Source organism: Astatotilapia calliptera, chromosome 15 (assembly GCF_964374335.1).
Source record: "Astatotilapia calliptera chromosome 15, fAstCal68.1, whole genome shotgun sequence".
Lineage (NCBI taxonomy): Eukaryota > Metazoa > Chordata > Actinopteri > Cichliformes > Cichlidae > Astatotilapia > Astatotilapia calliptera.
In genome coordinates, this window is record NC_137436.1 from 3,904,105 (window position 1) to 3,918,870 (window position 14,766).

The following is a 14,766-nucleotide window of genomic DNA, read 5'->3' on the forward strand; positions in this document are numbered from 1 at the left end:
GAAGTAAATGAGTGAGTGAGGGCGGTAGGCTTCTGAATGCTAGACAGAAAGTATTATAACGCTGACAATTCCCTATTATGATATATGGTTAATGCCTTTTCAGAGGCTGTGCTTAGTGTTGTACAGACAGATTAGGGCAAGGGTGAGTATGAAAATACTGCCAGTGCGTAGGTGTCCATTTTGCACAGTGTTGTTTTTATTATTTTTGTTGTTCTTTGTGGAGCTCGGTTGAGCCTAAAAGCTTTCATACAGTGTATTAACAGCGACATTTCTGCTGATGGACTGCTTTATCAAATGACTAAACCTCAAATGACTCCTTTTGTTTTCTTTCTAGGAACATCTTCCGTCATTCCTGAGCTTCTGTTGGTAATAGACAGGTTTGAATTTTCACAAAGGACTGGCTTGCCTGCCATTCCAATTAAAGTGGATCTAGAGCTGTGCTTTCTGTGATAAAGGGGTTCTCCTTTTTTACTCTGCCTCTCTCCAACATTAGAGAGCAGCCCGGCATTCCAGCATTTAGTCTGTACTACAGACAGAAAATTATACAAGGCCTCCTGGGCTTTTACTCTCATTGTTTTTACCATAGTGCAGTCGATTAGTCAGTTTCAGTAAACATCAGAAGCTAGTAAACGGCAAGCAGCCTAATGGGGTGCATTCCCTCTCTCTGCCCGGTCCTGATAAGTTGTAATTGACTGGAACAATTGCACAAACATGATGCATTAGTGCTTGATTAGTTGAAATGACATATGGATTTGTTGATGAGGCCTAAATTGTCTTTTGAACTTCATGCAATACTTAAACTCGGTTTTATAGGATGTGAACTGTTATCAGTGTTCCTATTAACATCCTGCTTTTTTCATAACGTTTGGCTTGGTTTGGACAGCACGCTAACAACCTTTTTCTACAATTCTTATTGAGTATTTTGTTCAAACACGCTTTACAAATTTTCACTCGAGTGGTTTTAATCCTTTGGCTTCAGCGGTTATTGGTAATGATACCGACACCTTTCCCCCCCCCGCCTACAATAGAGAAGCTAATCTCTTTGGTGAAGATTAACTTTCCTTCATATAAACTCACATATCCATGCTCACATCTCTGGGGACTCTTTAAAAGCAGAGTCACATTAGACCATCATAAGAAGAGAAATGTGTGGTGACAAGGTTTTTAATTACATCAGTTTAGTCCTACAATCACGTCTAGGCTAATCACCACATCTCCATTAAACCCGGAGATCAGATGCACTTTTCTCTCTCCATATACGTCACCTTTTCAGAAAAAAAGGAGGAAATAACGGTTTTTAATAATCACTAGCCGCATTTTAATGTTCATACTTTTATAGAAATCAGGAATTTTACCCATGTTTTGACTTATAAGCAGTCCATGTGGGCCCATAGTTTGTTTTTGTTTTTTTAGGCATGCTTGTTTCCAAGTATGTCCTCTACAGTTAAAGCACCTGATCCAGAATGGTTGTAGTTTTGTATATCAAAATCAAAAAATCAAAGATCAAAAAAGCTATAGTAAAGAAAATGGATTAGACTTTTCCATCCAAATTCGATCGACTTTTTTACAGCGAGTTGACCATTGTACGTTTCACATAAAACGCCAATTACTCTGGGCAAGTAGGCTCTACCAAAAATAGTGCTTTGTTGTGTATCTGACGGACAAAAGCTAAACCAGTTCCACACCACTCAAGACATACATACCGGTATTACCTTGAACGGTATGATATGGCCCAGCCCTACTTTCACTTATTTTATTCATCACTGCATTTTGTCTTTGTTAGGGACAAGGGAGTGTAAATTGCTATATTCACAGACCTTGAGCTATTTCCATTTTGAAGTCAGGTCTTTAAGTATTTGGTCAGTGACACAATTTTCATAACTTCTCTACAGTACCTCCCTCACCACCACCACCAGGAGACTTGAAAATGAAGCAATCAAAATGTGATTGAAGTGTCATCTTGGAGCTTTAATTCCAGAGGTTCAAGGAAATTTAGCCAAGGTATCTACAATTAAATGCAGTGTTTTTCTTGATAGGCTTTTGAGGGGAGGCAATCAGCCTCTTCCCATATTTTCTGAGTGTTTTCTAGTAATCAGGGAGATGGAAAAAAACAAAACAAGAGTGAATAAAAGTCATTAAAAGAAAAAGGTAAAATATTTTTTTAAATGTGCATGATAAATTATGTTATCCCGTTGCCTGGCAGCCACCTGATAACAGGTTAAAATGACCTGCTTTTTGCCTTTATGCACCTAAAACACCATCGAAAGCATCCCGTTGTAATGACAGTAACGTCTCTTTTTATTTTCACAAAAGCTGAATTAGAAATGATATAATAGCCACATGTTACCTAGCAATGGCAAAAATGACCAATTTTTGTATTTCTGCGTCTTATTACACCTTATAAGAGCGTCATATCATTTTTATTTCACAGCCAACGGCACGAACAGACCAAATAATGCTGTAGCAATATGTGGCAGGAATCTGCAGTCACATGTCATATTTTATATTAAGATGATTACCGGGATTCAGATGGTCTAAGTTTAATAAATGGCTGTTGAATCGTGAAAGGAAAACGGCATACAGAAAGGTGTCTGTGTGGAGGAAAAGAATCTCAGTGTAAACATCGGTTAATTTAATATTCCTTTCTGCCAAGTCTTATTATCATACAGCTGTGACAACCAGAATCCTTTAACAGACTCACAGGGTATCTAATTGGTATCTAATCTAATCAATTTAGCACGTGTAAGACTTTCAGCAGAGTGCAATTGCTATCCCTCACTGTGAATGTGAAATGCCTCCTGATCTTGGCTTTTGTCAGACGGACAGTAAAATGAAACTAGGCCTAGTATGTTTTGCACTAAGTGCCGCAGCAATTTCCTAATGTTGTAAACCTGCTCAACATTTCTGATTCTGATTTTGATTCTAGCTGTGGCATTATATCCCAGAGTAATCTAACCGGTAATTTCCATGTAAGACACATGGACTGTATGACAAGTTATTTTAATTTACCTGTGAAAGTTCGCGGGGCTCCGCAGACGTGTCACCATTTTAATATGTAGCAAAACAACGTCTATGCCAAGTGAAACTGTAGAAGTGTTTACAGACGATAAATAGATTAAAACTTAAATTCTACATTATGTTATAACATAACACAGATCTCTGGAGAGTATAGTGTTCCCGTTTTCTTCACGGTGTTTTATTTTACACTATAGCTGGCTGTTGAACATTACTGCCCTTGTCAAAAGACTTCTGCCAGGTGCATGATCGTACTTTCTCCACTCCAAGAGGAGTGCTGTTACTTGCAAATCAGTCAAAATGAGTCAACCGGTGCAGATCTCTCCACCCCCTCCCACTCCTGACTTACAACATGTGTGTATGCATGTTATTGCTGCAGGCGACAGACCTTTTTCCCCAAAAGGCTTTCATGGCCTGCTTTGTATGTGCATGTGTGCGTAGGCTGACATCTTCAATAGTTCTTGCGAGCTGCTGGTGCGTGAGGGCATATCTGTCTTCTGTGAAGAGGGCACCACAGGCACTGTTATCCCACTGGCCATTTACTGAGCAGCAGAGAGGAGAAGGACAGGAAAAGATTGATGCTCTGACTGAATTATTTTCTCAGTTCTTCTTTCTTTGGCTGAATTTACTCTTTGTAATACTACTAATATGCAGTAGCATTACTGGGTGGCAACTCTGACACAAAAGAAGCTATTTGTTGCACGTTACATTTTATTTAAGGCTGCTCGAATATAGCAAAAATCATGATCCCAATTTTGGTGACTAGCATGTTATTAATGAAATGATTTTTCTTCCATTTATACTTCATATAGTTATTGAACTTAAAGCATGCCTTTTTACTGGAGGGTTCCCTAATCTTTAAATATAATAGAAATGAAAAACAAATTGAAGAATGGAGGAGAGTGTGGCAACACAGGGAATTTAAGGCTCAGACTAACAGGTGGCCAACTGGTGGTCTGCCTCCTACGTGGTAAGTTTACAGGTACAAGCAGGGGTGAAGAGAGCCCCAGGCAACGGTGGACCTGGTTGTCTCGTGAGACCTGTATAATAGTCACGGGAAGAGCAACAGAGAAGCGCAGCTAACATCCAGCTGTCCCAACAGAAAGCAGACTGAGCGAGAAACCTACAGACAAAGGAAGCTGCAGGCAATTGTTAATAATCCTTCCTCGGGTTCACTTATGGAAACCCTGTGAGTTTATCTTTCACTATAGAGCTTATTGACCGAAGGCTGTCTTTTTTTTTTTTTTGAGGCATCTGTGCTGCAAATGAACAAAGAGTGAGTGATCCAGAGATTTCAGGGAGGGGCAAAAGGAAGGAAAAGGTGTGTGTGGGTGGGGGGGGGGCTTTGGTTTACAATATGAGAACAATCAAGAGTGTTGCTGTGAAAGTGAATACAAAAAGTAAATTAAAATTTGCTGTATCATATGGGCTCCATTTTATTAGGCTGAAATATGTATGTTTCTTTCTGGCATTGTGCTAAAGCAGGGTGTTGGTGAATAATCTTACCCATTAAAGTGAGTGCTTTTAGTTTACAGTGATGCTTGCTGGCGTTGCAGATGGAGGTGCTCTTTGTGTGAGCGCGTGTGTTTGTGTGTTTTCTATTGTGACTTCATAAAATCAGTGTGCTGCACTTAGAAGAAAATTAACCCCTGGTTAACCCCTTTCACCATCACTGAACTTGCCAGGATACTCCCTCAGGTCATTGCTCCAGCCAACACAATAGCAAGAAAAGAAGCTTTCAACCTTTTTATTGTGTATTGGTTGTGTAAATGGTAGAAATTATTTGCCAGTGCTTTAATTGTGCTAAACAGAAGCGGTTTCCTACTGGCAGAGCCAGGCTACCTGCATATCCCTGCGTCTTCGTGCTAAGCTGCACGTACTGTTGCTTTGTTTAAAGTTCAGAAAAGTGGCATAAAGAGACTTTTGGCAATAAAACTGTTTTATTTTTTAACCAAGAGTAGTGGCACAGCCTGAGGTGGAGGTGTGGTTGGTGAATGTGTGAAATGGGAAGGTAGTGACACAGCAATAGAGGGAAGTGACTGATCTCCTTAATTTCAAGAAGCAAGGAGCGGATCATTTATTGATCCGGACATTTCATTAAGTGTCAGTGCAAAGTGTCACATCAGTTGATAAACTAACAGCCGGCTTCCTTTCATGACTTGGAGACCCCGAGGCCGTGCGTCCCACGATGAACTTTCTCTTTTGTCTCCTCCAGCGTTTTATTTGCCATCTCGTGTTTTCTCTTCACTCATTCGTCTGCATATTCTCCTGTCTCCTACTTGAAGCATATATGGTACATGCTGCTGCTGCTGCTATGTGCTGTTGCATCATAGCTTGCAACCTGAAAAATAAGTAAAAATTTTGTGTTTTTCTTTATTTAAAACAGTTGTGATTAAAGTGTTTTTGTATATGATTTCATACATGAAGTCCTGCTGTTGGAATGTATATGTAAAAGTGGAAGCACAGCTAAAGGAAATCAAAGAGTCTGTCTCAGACTGGTGTCAGTCAGTGTTTGTATGAAGCTGAGCTTAAATGGCCTTGAGGCGTTTGAGAGTTATAAGTCAGTTTATCGCATGCATTCATTTGAGTGAGCAAAATTATATCCGCATTTATGAACCCATGAGGGACACATCATATAATTTTGAGTTTTTTCTCATGTCCATAAGGATCAATAATTGGTGCAAACTGCACCTGTGTGTATCACGTCTGCACCTAATATATTCTATACAGAGCATTTTTCATTTGCCATTTGCCCCACTGGTATTGCTGATTCAAATGAGTGAAGGCATCATATTAAAAACCTTTTTACTTATACATCCTCATGATTTGCATTTGAAACAACCCTTTAAACAGGAGCTTCTCTTGATGTAACTTTTTTTTTGACATTTCCTAATATGGTTTTCCCTTTTTTTATGTTTGCCTCTGTAAAAACAACATTTAATTCATTAATTTGGTTTAAGTTATCAGGAAGCAATGAACTGGAGTTTGTTCTGCAGGCAGGGCAGGGGATATGCAGCTTTTGTATTGCTTTAATTACTACTCAGTTGAATGATTTAGAAATGGCTGCAATCCCCAGAGAGGGATACAGCTGGGAAAATACAGTTTTTCAAGAATAAGTGCTTGTTGCTAGAGTTTAGAACAACGTCGCCAATCCATTTGAATTACAATTATGCTTCTTTTTAGAAAAAAGGTGGTGACATTTAAGCATGTTCTAATAGTTTTAAAGGACACCTGGGGATAATTTTAAAGTAAAAATCTTGTGCATTTTAAGTGAATAATCTGTAGACTTTGAGTGGCATGGTGTTTACTGTTTACTTGGACAGAATGTGTGTAGAAAGTCTTTTAAACTTTTAAGTTTGGGTCACAGCTCTTAACTCCAAGCTCCTCCCCCTCTGTCTTGGGTGATCAGAGCTGGACTGATCGATACTTCATTAATGTTACTCAATTGAGGCCCCAACTTCAATCGATTCCAGTGACCTGGGATGACAAAAAGCTGAGTTGGAAGCTGATCCGTTCCTGTCGTGGTGCTTTTTGTTTTGTTTTTTCTTTTGGACCGTCATATTTTTAATTCAGATGTGGATGCAGGTGGAAAATACCCTATACCCATGCTTGCAGCGAATTCATGGCTGCCTGCGTACTACATGTATGAAGGAAGGTGCACAGAGTCTGGAAATGAAACGGTGCATCACAAAGGTAATGTCATAAATTTCTAGCTCCTCACAAGCACACAATTATAATACCTTTTCATCCAGAGCACTGACCATAACAAATAAATATTTGTTTTATGCTGCTCACAGTGGTAGAGTACCACATATGCTTTTGATTTCTGGAAAACACAAGTATTGATTTGTTATGGAATAACTTTTTTCGAGAGACATCCTAAGTAATAGAAGTGTGTCTTTAAATTTTGTGAGTAGCCTATACTGTATGTAAGTCATAAAGTTTACTAGTGGTGATTTGCCTTTTCTCAACTTCCCCCCTTATTCACAACGTGTCCTTATATCACCAGAGTCACACGCTCATATTCTGGTTGTTTTTGTAATCTCTTAAATCTGGAAGTCTAATATCAGTGCCTTGTCTTCATTTCTCGAGAGCTGCAGTAAATTGACCTTACATTCAATAGCTTGACTCAATTGGATTCTGCTGTGACTAGCACGCACACAAATCCTATGTGGTTATTAAATAACACATGTAAACACAGAAACAAAACCATCTGTATATTCACATATTTTCTTGGGAGCTCGTTTCCCTTAGTCCCATAATTTTGTAATATATTTCCCTGCATGAATGCACCGCTGTGTTGGCCTGCTGTCCCACATGCAAATTCATAGAATAAAATTACAGAGCAAGCTTTCTCTGTAGGCAAGGAAAATTTTGCTCATTGCCATGGAAACACACACTCCACGCCCTTACACACACACACACACACACACACACACACACACACACACACACACACACACACACACTCACTCACTCACTCTTCGTTCACACACATTCAGCAGGAAGGAGGTAAATGGGTTAGTAAACAACAGTACATCTGTCCAGGTTGGGAGAGAAACATACTTGTGTCGAGTGGACCAGGGAAACTCCTCAGACCAGTGCTGCTCAGAAAATTAATGGACGTGAAATTTATCTACAATTTCGACAGGGCCTCAAATTGTTTGTGAAATGTACGTCTAATTAAAAAGGCAGCAATGCTTACAGTGGTGATGACACTTACAAATTAATGATTAATTAAGTATGTAGAGTGTTAAAAGCTGTATCTCATATTTTTTAAAAAAAGAGAGACACAGTGAATTCTGCAAATATATAAAGTGCAGACATTAGCAGTCTCTTGGCTATTTTTCTGAACTAACGACCTAATGACAAAAAGGATTTTATGGATCAAACCAGAGAACCATTTTTATATGCACTGTCTGCCACAGTTTAGTTTTATGTCTGTGTTCAACTGATGTTATTCTGTGAAGTGCTCATCACTTCATGGTGCTTAATTATGGTATGTGTCATGATTGTAGCTTTTAAACTCAGTAATTGTAGCAGCTTCATTGTCCTTTACATCACTGAGCGTAATAACTCATGTCTGGGATATATTCGATCAGCAGTGAAAAGTTTAAGCTTTACAGTGTAATTCTTCCTCTTTTCTTCTTTGGCATTGTTGTATTGAGGAAGTGAGATCTTTTTTTTGGCCATTTGTAAATGCACAGTGTTTGTCAGCTGATGTGTGAAGGGGTCACAGTGAGAGAACATTGCAGTAAGATGTGGAGCAGCATTTCTGCTTCTTAAAGGATATTGGGAAGAATTGTCATATGTATTGTGTGTCTGAGTTTATGCCTTTTAAAATAGGTTTTACACTAAGGGAGAAGATGAGAAAAGACTTCAGTTATCCTTCCTCACCAAAGTAAAGAAACTAATTTATAAACTATGAATTTGATGGATAAAACTGAAGTAAAATAAGATCAGTCTTTCTTTCTTCTCAGCTTAGCAGCTTATAATGACTTGAAAGTTACTCGTCCCTAACAAAGTAGGCATCAAGCACAGAAATCCCTATCCTTTTACTTTTTAATTAATTAGCGTTGTATGTTAGTTTTTCAGATGTTAAACAAGTAATACAGCCAATGTCTAAAATGAACAGTCGACTGTGGTTTTGTGGCGCATCCTGTAAACTGGCGCCCAGTGAAAATAACCCGGTGTTTACTGTTGCCCACAAGGACTCCTGTTAAGCATTAGCAACAAAGATAAAATATATTATTCTCATAAAATGTTGAACATTTAATTTAAGAAACTTTCCTTTCTTAAAACTTTAACATTAATCAGCCCAATGGGTTTTGGATTATGTAGGCCAAGAACTGATTAAGAATTAATAGTAGTTGAATGGATTGATTACCTTGATTTTGTTTCACTAGCTTAAAGGTATTCAGTAAGTATGACTTAGCACTGATAATGTGGCATTGAATCCATATTCCTAGTATATGCAGCCTTTCTGAGGTGGATACACTTTATGGGCTAGAGTATCACGAGAGAATAAAACTAATGAATAGTATATGTACACCACATTTCATAATGCTAATGGTATGTGGTTCTTCAGAGAGACTATAAACTGTATGATCTGGACAATAATGACAAGGCTTTGGGGTATTTACTGGGTCTATTGTGCTAATGTTACTAGTAACATTTACTGGATGAGTTTACTCACTTTTAAAGTGAGTAAATTGAGCGAGGTACTCGATCAGACGTAAATCGGACACATTCACATTTATAGCCTTTATATAAAAAGACAGGCCACAGAGATAGCAGCCCATTGGTTTGTGAAGTCTCTTTCTGATTTTTTCCCCCCAACTCTAATAGGACCCATTATTTATAAGATGAGCATTGTGTACATAATATGAGACCTAAAACTAGCAATTGAAAGGTTTTTCTTGGGAACCCGAGGCACCGATCCCTGGTGGCCATTACGAAGAATGCTGCTTTAAAGTACCTCAGCATTGGTTTACTTTTCAGATCCTAAAGCTATGTCCATATATTATAAGGTTTATAATTCAGATGACATCTGATTAATGGAAAGGAAGTCTGAAATGGGTTTGGATGTGACTTAAGAGTGGTGATCCAATTACAGTGTATCAGAAACATTGATTCACAGTTTTTCCCAAAGGCATTGCCAGAGTATGCTGCTGGGGTTTTTTTTTTCTCATTGGTGTCACTGAACTGATTTATTTATTTAATACTTGCTTGCATGGCAGCTTGGATAGCAGTCTCCTGGGGCTTCTGCTTTCAAAATGTGTGTGTGTCTGTGTGTGTGGACCCGTACATGCACCGTGGATGGGTTAGACACTTTTAATTATTACAAAGTGCTCTGGTTCTCTTTCCCTTCGTCTTCCCGTCTCCCCGCCCCCATCAGCATATCTCCCCTCTGTGGTTGGCTCTTCATGCTCTAACGATTTTCATGCATTATTTAAGAGCTCACAATGACGAGTCATCTGCTGCCATTCCGACTCACCTTCTCTTCTCTCAGTAGGATGCTTCATATCTTGAGGTAAAAGTTTAGGTAAGAAAGCAATATTTTCTCAGCAGAAATTGAAAAGAGCCATGCTGTGACTAATCGCTGGACTTGGCAAGGTGATGGTGCTACGTTATTACCAGCAACCTAATTCTGAAAAGTTGGGCAGCTGCGTAAAAATGAAAATAAAAACAGAATGCAGTGATTTGGAAATCTCACATACCCATGTTTTATTCGCAACAGAACATAGAAAACATGTTTTGAACTGACAATATATACCATTTTAAGAAAACATTAGGTCATTTATGGCAGCAACACATCATAAAAACATCGAGACTTGGCCATGTTTACCACTGTACAGCAACCCCTCTTCTTTTAACAGACTGTAAACATCTGGGAACTGGAAAAATTAAGATATAAGATTTTAGCTGCTCAACAGTCCTGTGTCATTTTTGGTCTATTGAATGGCCCAAACAGCACTCAGGCCTGTTCAGCACCAGGACTCTTCTATTATGCTACCATGATGTTGGATTAGATGCAGTATGTGGTCTTGCTTTGGGGCTTTTAGCCTTTCTCTTGGTGGGACAGTGGAGAAAAGACCAGAGGAATCTTTGAATTAGCCTTATGACATATGAGTCACAATTTCAACACTGAGCTAAAAAGGCTCCCAGAATCATGCTAGGGTTTGTTTGTTTTGATGCAGTGCCACCTCAGGGCCCAAAGATCAGTATTGCTTTTTGGCCTTGTCCCTTGCGCACACCGATTTCTCCAGATTATCAGACTCATGTAATCACATTATTTATGGAACTTTACATTGTGAGGCCAACTTTGCATCGTCGAACATTATTCTGAAATTGTTGCACAATTTGTAGTCCCAGTTTTTGCATATTTGTGAACCTATGCCCATCTTTACTCCTGAGAAACTCAGTCTCTGTAAGATGCTCTTATGGTAACCAATCATGCTACTGACCTGTTGCCACTTAACCTAGTTAGTCCCAAAATGTTTCTCCAGCTGTTTTATTTTGTGCCCCTTACTGTTTTTTTTAGCGTTTTATTACCCTTATTCAAAGTTTGTGGAGATGTTTTGCTGCCATTAAATTCAAAAGGCGCTAATATTTTAGTTCTAATATTTGATATGTTTTCTATGTTCTGCTGTGAATAATTTTACACAACTTTTTCAGAATTGGGGTTGTATATCTGGAAGGTTTAAAAAAGTGGTCAAAAGTGAGCATTATGACCAGATGAAAAGTGCGCGCACACACATTGTTGCTAATGTGAAATATCTGCTTACAGAATCCAATGTTTATCCAGATTATTTCTTCTTTGTTGCTCTCTTTGTCCTTCCCTGGCCCTTCCTCTTATAACAAAGAAACTATTCTGAGTGCCAGTCATGTCTGAAGAATAGAACTGTGCGCCTGCTCCATAGCGTACCCTCCAGCTGTCATCTCTTTTCAGATCAGATCAGGAGGAACCAAAAATGAAAGGTGCATTCCACCTTAAATCTAGCCCAGACTGCAGCCCCTGCACCTGCTTGAGAGAGGCTTTATGGCAAACTGTGGGCACAATGGCACAGTGTTGTTTTGTGGTGGTAGTATGAACTCTGGCTCATATTGCCCCTAGTTCTGCAGTCCTCCGCTAATGGGAAAGGTGGCTCCTACATTACTATATTAAAGTGTCTTAAATCGCAGTTCTTTTCACTTATTTTTGGAATATTTTTATATAAGATCAGAAGGTCTGCGCTTACTGTGCATGAAAAATGCTACTAGCTCTGGATTTTGAATGGGATTAGTCCCCCAATGTGACGCATACCTAGCCTGCTGAATGGCTGGACACTTAATAAATGGTGAAAGCAGTAAAAAATTAAAGAATTCAAGGCAGCACTTACGTGGATACCAGTGTGAGTTTAAATAACCAGGGACAGATGGATTTCACTTCTTATTCTTCAGATGCAACATGAGAATTTAATTGTTACTGACAGGAGAAAGACAATAATGTAAAGTGATGCCACAGAGGAGGTCTAGATAAAATTATAATGCTGCATGCTTTATTGCTTCAGCCCTCCAGATGCAGAATCATGCATTGGTTTTGTAAGGTATATGTACGTGATTAAAATCTTTGGAACGACATACAAGTATGCTATGGATTTCTAAACACAGCTGAAGAATAGTCTTGTGTAAATAGCTGTTTGCTGCAATAATTGTAATACATTATCTGGCATGAAGTGTACTTTATTCCTTTCTGAGCTGTCTCCTGTGCTGGTTGTGGCTGACAGCAGTTTCGTGACTGGTCATTAAGAGGGTCACTAGAGAACACCATTACCAAAGATGAGTCCCATCAGCAAGCACTGGTTGACTAATTATCCTCTTTGTGTTGTCTATTTCTGGGAGACCAAATATAGCTTTCGGTTGGTGCAATAGTTGTCATTGCTCTTCTGTTCTCATTATGGACAGGTACTTAACATAATGTACATATACTGTGTGCATAACCACATCTCACGTTTAGAGTGGAAAGATGAAACCTGGCTAAAAGCACTGGAGGGGAGAGAGGAATGTGAGATTTGAAATTTGACAGACAGCATGCAGGCATATCCTGATTTCCTTTCAGTGTGTGCCTATTCATATCTTTGTGGGGAGCAGGAGTATTCAGGCGAAAAGCTTTACTCAGTATGTGCAGTACAGTGTGATCTCTGCCTAATAATTTTAAGGAGCTGTGATCCTTAAGTCCTTTGAGAACCAAGCTTACATATGTTATTGATTCTGCATAAAATGCCAATTTGGCCGATTTAGATCATTCAATGACCCTCTACAGAATTATAAAGCCTAGTAGTTTATGAATATTAGAGAGTCCACAGTGAACTAACAGTCCAAATCACAGCTCAGCTCATGTAGACATGTGGTCTTATATTCATGACTTTAGAGTAGATTTCATGGACTTGAACTGGAGCCCTTAACCATAATTAATATGTGCCTAACCTTATTGTTACAATAGTCCTAATATATGTTTTTACTTTATGAGTTTACTTTACATGTCTTAAGCAAGACATGTACCCATAATGTTGAGTGTGGCCGTGTAAGCAGGTCTAGCTTCCTGCAACGTGAGTAATATTTCTGAGCAGATTTTTATTTATTTATTTTTTTAAACTTGGGAACAACTTGTTTCTTTGGGGTTAGAGTCTGTGTGTCTCAGCCACTTATGGTAATGTATAAAAAACTGACTTGTGATGGAGCCGTATGTGTGTTTTGTTTTGTTTTTCTTTCACAGTCTTTCTGTATCTGTCCTTCACTCTGACTTTGTTGCTGTGGTTTGTGTCTGCTCTGTAAAGCAGCAAATGAAGGCAAATGCCTTGAAGTTTTACTGCATTTAGCATCCTTGTTGGCTTGCTGTGACACTTTAACTGCACTTTCAAAGATCAGGCTTTGGTTTGCTCTTTCCTCTCAAAACCCCAAGCACCATCTGTTGTCATTAGTGTCTAACATCCATGATATAGCAGGACTGCTGTCTCTGTCTGGTTCTTCTCTGTGATCTATGTCACCCGCTGCTTATTACTACCCTTTGAGGAAGGCCAAATGTCCAGATTTAAATGCAGTGAACTTGTAATACATGCTATGACTCTATGTGGGCAAGGAGAGATGGTTTGTATAAAATTTACAGTATGAGAAATGGATTTTTCTAAGCATTAGTCGTTGTGGAGGTGTGTTGTTTTGAGTTATCTGTCCAAAATGCAAGATTTCTGTTAAAACAAAAAATGCTAGCCTTGTGAATATTTTGTTTAAATTAATATTGTTCCATCTTGTCTCTTTTCCTTTCCCCTTTTCCTCACAGATTATGTAAAGCGGAAGGTTCGGAGGAGGCCATCGTGGGGGCGGGGCATCATACGGAAAAAGAAGAACTACAAGAAAGGGACAGAGGAGGAAGAGGAGGAGCCTGAAGCAGAGGTGGAAGCGGCAGGGCCCAGCGACTCCTGTTTAACACAGGATGAGGAATCATCTTGCGATATTACAGGTCCCCAACCCAATGGCCATCATCCACATGCCCCCTCCACAGAAGAAGAAAGCTCCAACGAACCCCCTGTTGCAGCTCCCGATAAACCTCCAGATGCTAGCGAAGCCAGAGAGGCGCCAATGCCTAAGGTTGAGGAGCCGGCAGCTAAAGAAGCAGAGCCTGAGATCACAGGGAAACACACCGAACCACATTGCCTTGGTGGTAGTTCTCAGCCCAACACAGATGGGGATAGCGAGGCCAGTCGGGCTGACTTCCAGCCTTTGATTGAAATGTCGGTGTCTTCAGATGCTGAGGACCAGCCTAAGCACACAGAGGTTCTCCTGGTTTCACAAGTGGACTGTGTGAATGGAAATGAGTCAATGGACAGCCTTGACTTGCAGAGCCTCAAGGGGAGCAGTGAGGCAGAGACAAGGACTCCTCAGAGCACGGCTGAGGGCTCTAATAGAGCTGAACAGGATGAGCACAAAGACAAAAATGAGAGCAAACCAACTCAGGAGCAGCATCCTCAGGATGGAGTGGCAGTAACGGAAACTGTTGAGGAAGATCATAACAAAGAAGGTATGTTAGTTATGTTCCAGCATTAATATTGGTTAACACAAATGTAGAGCTTTTGCTTGCAGTACACGCTTTTCACTATTAATGCTTTCTCACACTTTCAAAATCCAAATATATGTGATGAGTTAAAAAGAGAGAGATGCAATGTCAGGGCTACTTGTTCTGATCTCTTAATTTGACTTGCTAATTTTTAAATT

General features: G+C 39.4%; 1 protein-coding gene across 1 annotated transcript in view; it reads left to right on the forward strand.

The window, feature by feature from the left end:
- The window catches only part of atad2b (ATPase family AAA domain containing 2B), a 64,440-nt gene that overhangs the window by 28,741 nt on the left and 20,933 nt on the right, over nt 1–14,766 (forward strand). Inside the window, exon 25 of the mRNA XM_026142805.2 lies at nt 13,835–14,572. Coding sequence (XP_025998590.1) covers nt 13,835–14,572 — 738 coding nt within the window. The remainder of the gene's footprint in view (nt 1–13,834; nt 14,573–14,766) is intronic.